The 12,533-nt window shown below is 44.8% G+C and overlaps 1 protein-coding gene across 1 annotated transcript in view; it reads right to left on the bottom strand.

Annotated features, from left to right (window-relative positions):
- Positions 1-12,533, bottom strand: part of slc10a1 (solute carrier family 10 member 1) — a 33,952-nt gene that overhangs the window by 2,599 nt on the left and 18,820 nt on the right. The window contains exons 5-7 of the mRNA XM_022204321.2: positions 6,212-6,416; positions 3,916-4,094; positions 3,589-3,788 (exon numbers count right to left, since the gene is read on the bottom strand). Coding sequence (XP_022060013.1) covers positions 3,589-3,788; positions 3,916-4,094; positions 6,212-6,416 — 584 coding nt within the window. The remainder of the gene's footprint in view (positions 1-3,588; positions 3,789-3,915; positions 4,095-6,211; positions 6,417-12,533) is intronic.

Raw genomic sequence — 12,533 nt, 5'->3', positions numbered from 1 at the left:
TGATTGACACCCCTGGGCAGTTCACCCACCCAAAAATATATAATTATGAATTAAAAATAATATATCTTCTGTTAATCTTCAACAAGATGTCAAACGTCAAGAAGTTGCTGTATTTTTTGCCTGCAGTATGGCTTCTATGTAACAGTAACAGACCCACAGCATTGGTGATCGAAAATAGGACAATTGTAAAAAAACGATCACTGGACGCATACAGAAACAAATATGGTTACAAATATGAGGCTGCTGGCTTAAGGAGATGTTATTGAATATGCTTCATTCGACTTTAATACACTTTCATTGCCTAAAAAGCGATCGGTAACACATGACAACACTGAACCAAACTGAAAGTGTAGAGATCGCTTCACGCGAAGGATGCGACTCTAAATCAATATCTTTTGGTAAATAAGCTCAAAGTTGGACATACTAAACATGCTAAACTGTTGAATAGTTTACCTGAAGAAAAGTGGGAGCCACAAACACGGTCTCTGCTGCTTACTGGGGTACAATTTTTTCTGTTGATGGCCTGAAGCCACCGCAGTCTTCTCTCCTGAAACCGGTATTCGGTGAAATTTCAAGCCTGATCCTTTCTCAAAACGCTTCATACAACCAACAACTACACATGATATTACCATTGTGGTAAATACATGTGCAATTTCATTCATGAAAAGCGATAACTTTACGTATTTGTTTCAAACCCGTTACCGTTCTCGTAGCAAGCTGTTATGTTACTGCCGGTTCTTGCCAACCAGCAGCGGTCTTGTACCACGTGACCATAACAAATGACGACACGCTGGCTTTTGCTATGGTCTGCTGCTCCCGCTACAGTCCACGTGCCCGAGTAATCCTAACTGACTGCTTTAATTTAACGAGATACAAACGTATTTGCGTCTGCTAAGTGTGATATTTCTCTTATAGCTCCAGAGTGACGCTGAGAGTGGAGAGAGTCGACTGGCTGCAGTGATACCAAAACACCAACAGCCTTCGCTAACAGCAGTGTTTGACCAGCAAAGACATTATGCTCCAAAGTCACGAGAAGCAAAGAAAATAAACAGGGCTGTGACAGAGTATTTGTGCATGGATATGGTCCCCATTTACACAGTAGAGAAATCTGGGTTCAAACAAAGAGGGTTGTCAATGTCATTGAGGTTAAATACTGACGTACTATTTTGTTTTGCACTACCTCATACATCTTTAAAAAATATTGTATTAATGATACAGAAGTTTTTCCCAATGAAAACATGGTTTTACAGCAAAGTACAAAAGCCTGTGCTTTAATTTTTTTCCGTGTGGTATCGAAATGGTATCGAGCATCGATACTGAACTGGGTATCGTATTGAAGTTGAAATTCTAGTATCGTGACAAGCCTAGTAGGAATTACAACAAATTTTATATGTGCCCTTCACTTTTTTAAGGGACCAAAGGTATTTGGACAAACTAACATAATCAGAAATCAAATTGTCACTTTTGATATTTAGTGGCAAATCATTTTCCTCATGGACAGCCTGAAGTCTGGAACCCATAGACCTCACCAGATGCTGGGTTTGGTCCCTGGTGATGCTTTGCCAGGCCTCTATTGCTGCTGTCTTCACTTCCTGCTTGCTTCAGTTTTGTCTTCAGCAAGTGAAATGCAGCTTAGTTGGATTCAGGTCAGGTGATTGACTTTTTTGCCTTAAACTCTTCGGTTGCTTTCTCAGTATGCTGTGGTCATTGTCCATCTGCACCATGAAGCATCGTCCAATGAGTTCTGTAGTATTTGGCTGGATATGGCCAGATAAAATTTTCCGAAATAATTCAGAAATGATCCTGCTGCTTTTGTCAGCAGTCACATCATCAGTAAATAAAAGAGAACCAGTTCCACTGGAAGCCATGCATGTCCACCCCATTATACTACCACCACCATGCTTCACTGATGACGTAGTATGCTTTGGATCTTGAACAATTCCTTCCCTTCTCCACACTTTTCTCTTCCCATTGTTCTGGTACAAATTGATCTTTGTCTCATCTCTCCATAGGATGTTGTTCCAGAAAAGAGTTATCAGAATAACAAAGCTTCCTACTGTGAAACTACTAATATAGCATTTATAGAGTCTTGGACCTTAAAATTTTTAGATATTGTATACTTTAAAACATTAGAAATACTATTTCGAGTAAAGAATAAAAGTCTTCCCACCTGTATTCAACAGTATTTTCAATTAAGAGGGAAAAAATGTATTTTAAGAGGGCTGGGTGTCTTTGAAAGAGTTAGTGTGAAAACTGATGTTAAATAAAGACGTGTTTCATATTTAGGGGTTATATCATGACTTAGTGATGATTTGAAACTGTAGATCTCCGTTGAGTTTCAAAAAGCATTGAAAGGAAAAATAATTATATAAACCAAGGCAAGTGCAGGACTGACAAATGTACGTGACACAGGGCCGGACTGGGAAAGAAATTCAGGCCGGGAGATTTCCAATCAGTCAGGCCACTTCCGCCACCGCAAGGGTTGTGTCACGTGGGATAATGCACCAAAATTTTTTTTTTCCTTCCAAAAATATGCCTTTTACAGTTATGTTATAGCAATTACAACACTACTAAACAGACAGTAAGTCTATTAAACACAACCGTAACGACAGCTCAATACAGTCCAGTACTTTTCTCTTCTGTAATCTCTTCACTACCCTCACCAATTTTTCCAATGTTTTCCTTTTCCTATTATTTATATAACATGTGGAATTAAAAAAATATATATTATTTTGTCAGCAAATCATTTAGATGTCAGCTGGTCGTAGCTAATAGTATATGCAAACACCAATGTTCATTTTATAAATGAAAATTGTAAGTCAACTGCCTATCCTACCTGAAGAGGGGTCTCAAACGTTTTCAGGCTTCCTGCAACCCACCTGACACCTGTGGAGCTTATTTGGGCCAGACATTTTTTATTATATTTTGGCCTTTGAAGTCTGATGATGCATTTGTGAGAAGAACCGACCGTTTGTAAACTTACTTGAAGTAAGAGTGCTCCATAATCTCCGCTCCTTCCACTCTCTGGCCTCACTCTCATATCACCGCTCTGCAGTTCGTTCTCGCTATGAAGGGGCGGGCCATAAAGCAACTAACCAATCATGACACGTTTCTTCTAAAAAATGTCACTTTGACCAATCCTTATCCTTCTGATTTAGAGCTCAGAGCACTTGCTTTATGTGAGTGACAGGAGAGTGGGCGTGTACTCTGTAAGGCTTCTAGCGCTGCTGTCTCTGGCCTGTCTGCCAAAAAGCCGATCAACTTTTTTTCATTGAACTGCCAGTCCGTGGCTGGCCTGTCCAGGCAGGCCAATAAGGAGGCAGGCCACTGGGAAAAGTCCCGCCTCTCCCGATTGCCAGTCCGGGCCTGATGTGACATATCACTCAATTGCAATATGTGTCACTCTTTATTTGTACAGTGCTCTTTTCTATCACGACACTTTTGTTGTCACCATATGCTAGTAAATAGCATTGAATCATCTGTGACTCAACTTATAATTTCAGTGGGAACCCAGATACAGCTGAAGTGTGAACTGTTGTGTGATGAATTCACAGTCTGTATTAACAGCAGCCCTCCAGAAAGTCTTACCTTTCTCTTTTCTTGTGAATCTTTGGTGACACCGAAACAGCACGATGAGCACCAGCGCCTCTATCAGCTGTAAAAACACGTACAGCATGGGGAACAGAAACAGAGGGCCGATCACTGCTGGGGGGAAGGCCACCTTCAGTATGGTGGAGCACAGCTGGATGTTCTGACAGCCTGTTTCCATAGCAACCGTTCTCCGCTCCCTGAGGGGAGGCAGACATGTTTATAAGTCATGTATATCTACATACAAAAAGCCTCCTGATTCTTTAGTCCTTCATATGGTCGCAATATCCAGAAGAGGTTAAATGAAACCAAATAAATTTGACTTACGGCTTACTGAGTCTGAAGAGTGAGGAGATGACGTATCCAAAGGAGTAGCCTATGAAGGGCATGAGAGCACCGATGGCCATGAGATTAGGAGACAGCACAGTCAGGATGGAACCTCCAACTCCAGCGATGGTAATGCTGGTGACCACCACAGCAGAGATCATCATTATAGTGACTCCTGCCTGAGAAGAATGGGACAAAGAGACTGGAGACTCATTCCCCTTTTAAGTGATTGTTTGAAATTATTATTAAGGATAATATCCTGCCAGTAGCATATGCTTGTCTCAAAGATTAAGCCATGCAAGTCTAAGTGCACACGGCCAGTACAATGAAACTGCGAATGGCTCATTTAATCAGTTATGGTTCCATCATAACTGGATTCTGCACAAAACTCCACACACGTGAGGCTGGAAATGAATTTATCAGTGAATTCACCTACAGCTATTATATTCTGTAGATAGAACTGCTTGTAAATATAAGTTTTATATTTACTTATATTTTTATATAAGAATTAATGTAATCATGCATGACACCTAGAGGTCTATCTAGATAGATAGATATACCGTAACTTCCGGACTATTGAGCGCACCTGAATATATGCTGCACCCACTAAATTCAAAAAGAAAAGTTTTGTGCACATATAAGCCGCACCTGATTATAAGCTGCAGGTGTCCACATTGTAACTTGAGATATTTACACAGAAAGATTTTATTTAACTTGTAATTAAATACATACTTTTTTCCAAACAATGCCTGCAACACGGCAGTGAAACACACTGAGTCAGTTCATGCTGCCAACTCCAACGTCTCACCATTGATTCATTGATGCCATGCTAACGGGCAGCAGCTCTATTTCATTCTTCGACAGGCAGATCAATTGCCTTTAACTTAAAAGCTATGTTACCGACCCGATTCTGCCGGCCGCCAAACCGTGGTTGAGCAGCCTCAGGTAGCGCTAGCTTAGGTCGCTAGCGCTAAAACTTATCTTTAAGTTTTTTACTGTATTGTATTGTCTATCATCGTGGTGCATTTCGCTCTGCCTCCGTTTCCACACATGTCTGCATCACACACACACACAGCTGCAGCGCTCCTCCTCACGTCACACTCACACACACACATACTCTCTCTCTCACACACACGTAACCTGTCCAGGTTAAAGGAGAGCAGGCTTGGCCTGCAACAGCTGTATCATACGCATTTCTTCGTGTTTTCCATGATGAGAGTGTGTGCATGAAGCGCAGAATGATTGATCTGAAGAATTTAGTGTGTACTTGACTTAATTTGAACCAGGGGTGAAAGTAAGCCGGAACGGTCCGGTACTGCGTTCCGGCAAAAAATCTGGTGCCGGTACGCAGTACCGGGAAAAGACCCAGTGGTGGTACGCCACCCGGCTGCCTGCTATTTATTGCACTGGGACATTTCCCACAACTCGTCAATAGACGTCAACAAGCGCTGCTTGCGCCGGGACGGGATGAGCAGTAAATGACACCTGAAATTCCACATGTTCTCGTGATTGGCTAAAAACTTTAAACTGGATTTACAGGGGTTATCATCGACAGATGCATATTTTAAATAAAAACGGAGAGAAGCACTACAAAACAGTCAAAAAAATTTGCCAAAGTAATAATACAGAGGAAAATAACCTCTTTGATTAAAAGAAAAGACAGGGACACTGAAGAAGGGACACAGAAAATCAGAAACTAACTGCTACTACTATAACTACTTCAGGCCTCTGTGGAAAATCTTTTAGGTGATGTGTTTTCATGTTTAGTTCATTCTGAGTGTTTGCTCATGACCTCATGTCTGTTCTTAGAGCCTTGTATTCTGGATGTTTATCAGAGTTTCAATTAAAGCAAAAAGTTTACCATATTTTCAAGTGTTATTAATTCCTACCTATTCCATTGGCCTACAGTAAAATGGTAATATGTTTTTATTTGTTTGTGTTTTAACTTTTGCTATTTTAAAATGCATGAAGTTAGAGCGAGACGACGGTTTTGGTAATAGTACCGGCAAGAATTTAATACTACTTTCACCCCTGATTTGAACAGTGTCAATGGTCCACTGTGACCTGTTTGGTAATTTTATTGGTCTGATGTGACGAGGCTAAACTTAATGATGGCATGAAGCTCGCACGTAAAAAGCTATACATTAGCTGCATCTTTGTATAAGCTGCAGGGTCCAAAGCGTGAGAAAAAAGTAGTGGCTTATAGTCCGGAAATTGTTTATTTATTATCACTGTATCACTGACTCATCACTGCAGTTAATATATGACCTTCTGATCCTCTTGAGTTTGCATTTACCTTGGTGATGGTCTTCGAGTATTGTGGCCTGAAGTAATTGATGAGGATGCCGGCACCGCAGGGCACCAGGATCAAGACCAGTGATATGATGATGTCAACATAGGGCACAGCATTCTGCAGGTTGGAGAAGCCCTGACAGTAAAGGTAGAGCAGCAGCGGCATCATCCCCAGAGCCAGCAATGTGGAGCACGAAGTCATCACAATGCTGAGCAAAAACAAGGATGACAGCATTGTTTACTGCTGGACCAAAATTGACTTGCAAACCATTTTGTTCATATCCTTACAAACTGTTTAGGCCGCCTGTATAACAGTCAACAACTAAAGAACTGGAATGTGTTGGGGTTATTTGGTGGTCAAATTGACTATTTTATTGACACCTTGACCCTGTTTGCACCACAGTGCGGACAATTTCTGTTAGTGTATTTATAAAACACACAATCCTAATGAATTTTGAATTCTGAATTTAAAAAAAAAAAAAAATTGTGAACAAGGAATGTGCTTTTATTACGATAAACCTGCAGAGAGGTTCCCAAACAGAGCAAAAAACTTTACTGGCTGATGCCGCAAAGTGCTCTGATATACAACTAACATATCTAGTAGTCTGCAAATGATAGCAAAGAGTCAGAAACATTAAAGAGGAGGAAGCAGGGAGCTGCTGCTTTATCATCCTTACATTCTCTGTGCTGTAAACACACTACATGAACTAACTAAATGTTTTTAAGAACCTTTGGTTTTCAATACTGGACTCCTACTGCAGGTTTGACCATTTCCAAGGTTCAGCTGTCAGATTCTGTGCCTAGAGAAGTTTATGTTAAGTTTCTTTAAAGTGTTGAAAAGATTGTCTCAAATTCTGCTGTAAATGAACAAAATAAATGTAATCTGATCATTTTCTTCTAGACTACTTATCAATTGTTTATTAGACCCTCCAGAAAAACGCAATCGCATGAATTCCCGCATTAATCACCAAAATGCCGCTGATTATGCGGGGGTCAATTATTTCCCAAAAGGCCGCATAATCCCTGCAAAACAGCACATATTTCCTGCAAGAATCTCACATTTCCTCGAAAAAAGAGAAATATGCAGGTCCCGCTTGATTTCACAATTTCTGCATAAAATGAGAAAACTATAACCAATATAAATGGAGTTGTGAGTGAGTTTTAATGTGACGCCAGGCCTGACGTCATCAGTTCGCACATTCACACACGCACACAAAACAGTTCCCAGATTTACTGCACGAAAGTGGGGGGACACTTTTTTGCACCACGTGCAACATCGTTCTGGAGCACCGAAGAAAATCAACCGTGTTGCAGCACTTTGTTGCAGGCCAAGCCTGCTCCTTTAACCTAAGAATGTAGAGGTGGGCGTGTGTGTATGTGTGCGAGTAAAGAGTACGTAATGGGGCCTGCGGCGGGTGTGTGTCGGCAGCAAAGATGGAGCTATGTGGAGCTGCACATGATGAGACAGAAGTTATTGAAAAGAAGTATGAGAAGTCGATGTATGCTCCAAGCAGTAAGTGAGGACAGTCACTGCTGTTAAATAAAGTGCCCTGTTCTTCCCAACTGCAAAGTTTTGTTGGACTATATATTGGCTGTTACCACCAACGAGCCGTGCTAAGCTAGGCGGGCTAGCACTACCCGAGGCTGCCCAACCATGGTTCGGCGGCTGACAGAAATGGGTCGGTAACAACTTCGCCACGACACTGGAGCAGGTAGTTTGCTCTACCTAAAAGTATAACTAAGCAGAAAGAATGTTTTATTTCTGAGAAATTTGTGATTGAGGAATGTTTAAGTCATGCTTAAGCTGATAATAAATGAAACATTGGCGGCACTTACTATGATGTGTCTTCCATGTAGTATGTCTGTTTATTTTTATATTGCTCTTTTTTTTGGTAGCCTAGTAACAGGATGTAGGAGAACAATCACCTTTTTTCCCAGTTCTTACATATTTCGCATCTTTTTGCATATTTCACAACTATTCGCATACTTTGGAACTTGCCGCAATTTCCCCGCATAAAATGGCATAAAAACCCCACATATTTATTCGCATAATCAAGGATTTTAGCCCGCATAATCAAGGGTTTTAGCCGCAAAATCAAGGATTTTTGCCCGCGTTTTTCTGGAGGGTCTAGTTTATACACTGTAGCGAGTTTGAAATGTAATATTCAATTGACAGTTCAGCAATAGCAATGACTTAAATACTCAAACAATAAAGTGGTTAACATGGTTGTGAGCAAGAAAAGGAAAGGATGGAGAAGGAGCAACACGGTCTCACGGGGATTCGTGAAACTGTCACGTCAGTTTTTGTTTCGGTTTCGTGCGCACCAACACGATGTCGTCATGTTTTTCGTGCCGCTCACCACGAGCGAAACCCGCTGTGGTAATCACATCTGAAAGTGGTTTATACCGGCGGATTCATGACGATCTAAGCTGTCCATCGGCGTTTGCGGCCGCCGCTGCGGCGCCGCCGCTGCAGCCGCCGGACATTCTTTAAATTCCTATGCAAATTCGGCGGATTCATGACGATCTAAGCTGTCCATTGGCGTTTGCGGCCGCCATTGCGGCCACCAGACATCCGGCCGCAGCAGCGGCCGGATCACATCTGAAAGTGGTTTATACCGGCGGATTCATGACGATTTAAGTTGTCCATCGGCGTTTGCGGCCGCCGCCGCGGCCGCTGCTGCAGCCGGATGTCTGGCGGCCACAATGGCGGCTGCGGCGGCGGCCGCAAACGCCGATGAACAGTTTAAATCGTCATGAATCCGCCGAATTTGCATAGGAATTTAAAGAATGTCCAGCGGCCACAGCGGCGGCCGCAGCGGCGGCCACAAACGCCGATGGACAGCTTAGATCGTCATGAATCCGCCGGTATAAACCACTTTCAGATGTGATTACCACAGCGGGTTTCGCTCGTGGTGAGCGGCACGAAAAACATGACGACATCGTGTTGGTGCGCACGAAACCGAAACAAAAACTGATGTGACAGTTTCACGAATCCCCGTGAGACCGGGCTGGAAGGAGATAGAACAAAGCAATTTACAAGTGAGTAGCATTTATTGTTGAATTACAATATATAGAACTAGACAAGCCCTCAGTCGATGGCAGAACCACGCCCATGCATGATACTCTGTATCAATTTTGATCATCCTACGTATATACCTTCCTATACAAATGATGCAATATGCAAGACATGTGCTAAGTGACCCCTGTGACCTTGATCTGCTGACCTTTAACTCCACAACTGAGCAGGGGACCTTAGACCGATCTTCAGTGCCAAGTTTGATTATCCTGACTTCAGCACTTGCAGAGATATCTGAACGGACATACACACATACATACTTACCCAGCCAGATACCGAAGCGAATGCAGTAACCCCGCTGATGTACATGTCAGGCGTGGTTAATGAATAGCAAATACAGCGTGCTGCAGTTTTTTAAAAGTCAAACAAGAAAAGCACTCTAAGAGTGCAGTGCTCCGCCAAGGCTGCTCAGTTGTTGTATGATTTCCAACAAAATGTGTGGTCAACACTGGTCGATGTTTGGTAGCTTCATGATCATGTGATTGTCAGCAGGCAACTGATGTGTGTTCACTCACTGTCATAGTTACAGTGACACCATCCCACTATCTCGCAATGATACAGAAATACTCAACAAATCTGTGGATCCAGACTATAAGGCGCATCACTGGAAAAATCTAATCACTTGGTCCTTGTGTGATTTCTGACCTTCCTTGAAAATTTCGTCAAAATCTGTCTGTTTTGGGTAATGTTGCTAACAGACAGACAGACAGACAGACAGATGAACAGACAGACAAACCAGCTGCCATCGTTACATAATTATTATTATCTTGCACCTTCTGCAGAAGATCTTGAGATGCTTTGTGCAGAGTTTGCAACTGAACAGCTTGTGCTGTTTTCTCATGCTATGTTTACCGGACAGTTGGCAGGAGCGGGCGCCTGGGTGTGCCACCCCCTGGTGGTGTACACTAGCTCTGGGGACGTGGAACGTTACCTCACTGGCGGGGAACGAACCTGAGCTGGTGCGGGAAGTGGAATGGTACTGGCTAGATATAGTTGGGCTCACCTCCACGCACAGCAAAGGTTCTGGTACCAGAATCCTGAAGAGGGGTTGGAGTCTCTCCTACTCCAGAGTTGCCCAAAGTGAGAGGCACCGGGCGGATGTGGGGATACTCACAAGCCCCCGGCTGAGCGCCGCTTTGGTGGAGTTCTCCCCGGAGAATGAGAGGGTCGCCTCTCTGCGACTTCATGTTGCAGAGGGGAAAACTCTAACTGTTGTCTGTGCGTATGCACCGAACAGCAGTTCAGAGTATTCAGCCTTCTTGGAGTCTCTGGGTGGTGTCCTGGAAGGGGCACCGCCTGGGGATTCCATAGTTCTCCTGGGAGACTTCAACGCTCACGTGGGCAACGATGGAGAAACCTGGAGGGGGGTGATTGGGAGGAACGGCCTGCCCGATCTGAACCCGAGGGGTGTTTTGTTATTGGACTTCTGTGCTAGTCATAGTTTGGCCATAACAAACACCATGTTCGAGCATAAGGTTGCTCATAAGTGTACTTGGTACCAGAGCACCTTAGGCCAAAGGTCTATGATCGACTTTATAGTCATATTGTCAGACCTGCAGCCGTATGTTTTGGACACTTGGGTGAAGAGAGGTGCAGAGCTGTCAACTGATCACCACCTGGTGGTAAGTTGGATCCGATGGCGGGGAAGACTGCCGGACAGACCAGGTAAACCCAAATGTGTAGTGCGGGTGAAATGGGAAAGTCTGGCAGAGGACCCTGTCTGTAGGGTTTTCAACTCCCACCTCCGGAAGAGTTTCTCCTGCATCCCGGGGGAGGTTGGGGACATGGATTCTGAGTGGTCCATTTTCAAAGCCTCCATTGCAGAAGCAGCTGCTAGGAGCTGCTGCTGAAGGTCACTGGTGCCTGTCGCGGTGGCCATCCAAAGACCCACTGGTGGACACCAGCGGTGAGGGAGGCTGTCAAACTAAAAAAAGAGACTTCTCGAGCCTGTTTGGCTCGGGGGTCTCCCGAAGCAGCTGACAGGTACCGACTGGCCAAAAGGGCCGCAGCTGTGGTGGTTGTGGAAGCTAAAACTCAGGTGTGGGAGGAGTTCGGGGAGGCCATGGAGAAGGACTTTCGGTCGGCCTCGGTGAAGTTCTGGCAAACCGTTCGGCACCTCAGGAAGGGGAGGCAGGGCTTCGCTCAGGCTGTGTACAGTCGGGGTGGAGAGCTGTTGACCCGTACTGGAGATATCGTCAAGCGGTGGAAATAGCACTTCAAGGAACTCCTGAATCCGGTAAACCCGTCCTCTATGGAGGAGGCAGAGCCTGAAGACTCGGGAGGATCTTCGTCCATATCCGTGGCAGAGGTCGCCGAGGTAGTTAAGAAGCTCCTCGCTGGCAAGGCGCCAGGTGTGGATGAGATTCGCCCTGAGATGCTGAAGGCTCTGGACATTGTTGGACTGTCTTGGTTGACACGTCTATACAATGTCACGTGGGCATCGGGTGCAGTGCCTGTGGAGTGGCAGACCGGGGTGGTGGTCCCTATTTTCAAAAAGGGGGACCGGAGAGTGTGTGCCAACTACCGCGGTATCACACTTCTCAGGCTCCCCTGGAAAGTTTACTCTAGGCTGCTGGAAGGGAGGATCCGACTGATAGTCGAACCTCGGATTCAGGAGGAGCAATGCGGATTCTGTCCCGGTCGTGGAACAGCGGACCAGCTCTTTACCTTTGCGGAGCTGCTGAAGGGGTCATGGGAGTATGACCTACCAGTCTACATGTGTTTTGTGGATCTGGAGAAGGCCTATGACCGTGTCCCCCGAGGGGCTTTGTGGGGGCACTGCGGGAGTATGGGGTCCCGGGCTCGTTGCTACAAGCCGTTCGGTCCCTGTACGACCAAAGTGAGAGCTGTGTCCGCATACTCGGCACTAAGTCAGACACGTTTCCGGTGGGCGTTGGACTCCGTCAGGGCTGCCCCTTGTCTCCAATCCTGTTTGTGGTTTTCATGGACAGGATTTCAGGCGCAGTCATGGTGGGGAGGGTTTTCGGTTTGGGAGCCTCAGGATCGCATCTCTGCTTTTTGCGAATGATGTGGTTTTGTTGGCGTCCTCAGACCGTGACCTCCAGCACGCACTGGAGTGGTTTGCAGCCGAGTGTGAAGCAGCAGGGATGCGGATCAGCACCTCCAAGTCCGAGGCCATGGTTCTCTGCCGGAAACCGGTGGATTGCTCCCTCCGGGTTGGGGGGGAGTTGCTTCCCCAAGCAAAGGAGTTTAAGTATCTCGGGATCTTGTTCACGAGTGATGGGAA

The sequence above is a fragment of the Acanthochromis polyacanthus genome, chromosome 16 (genome assembly GCF_021347895.1).
Source record: "Acanthochromis polyacanthus isolate Apoly-LR-REF ecotype Palm Island chromosome 16, KAUST_Apoly_ChrSc, whole genome shotgun sequence".
NCBI classification, from domain to species: Eukaryota; Metazoa; Chordata; class Actinopteri; family Pomacentridae; genus Acanthochromis; species Acanthochromis polyacanthus.
The sequence above is the reverse complement of the archived record's forward strand: the minus strand, read 5'-3'. Positions and strand labels throughout refer to the sequence as shown.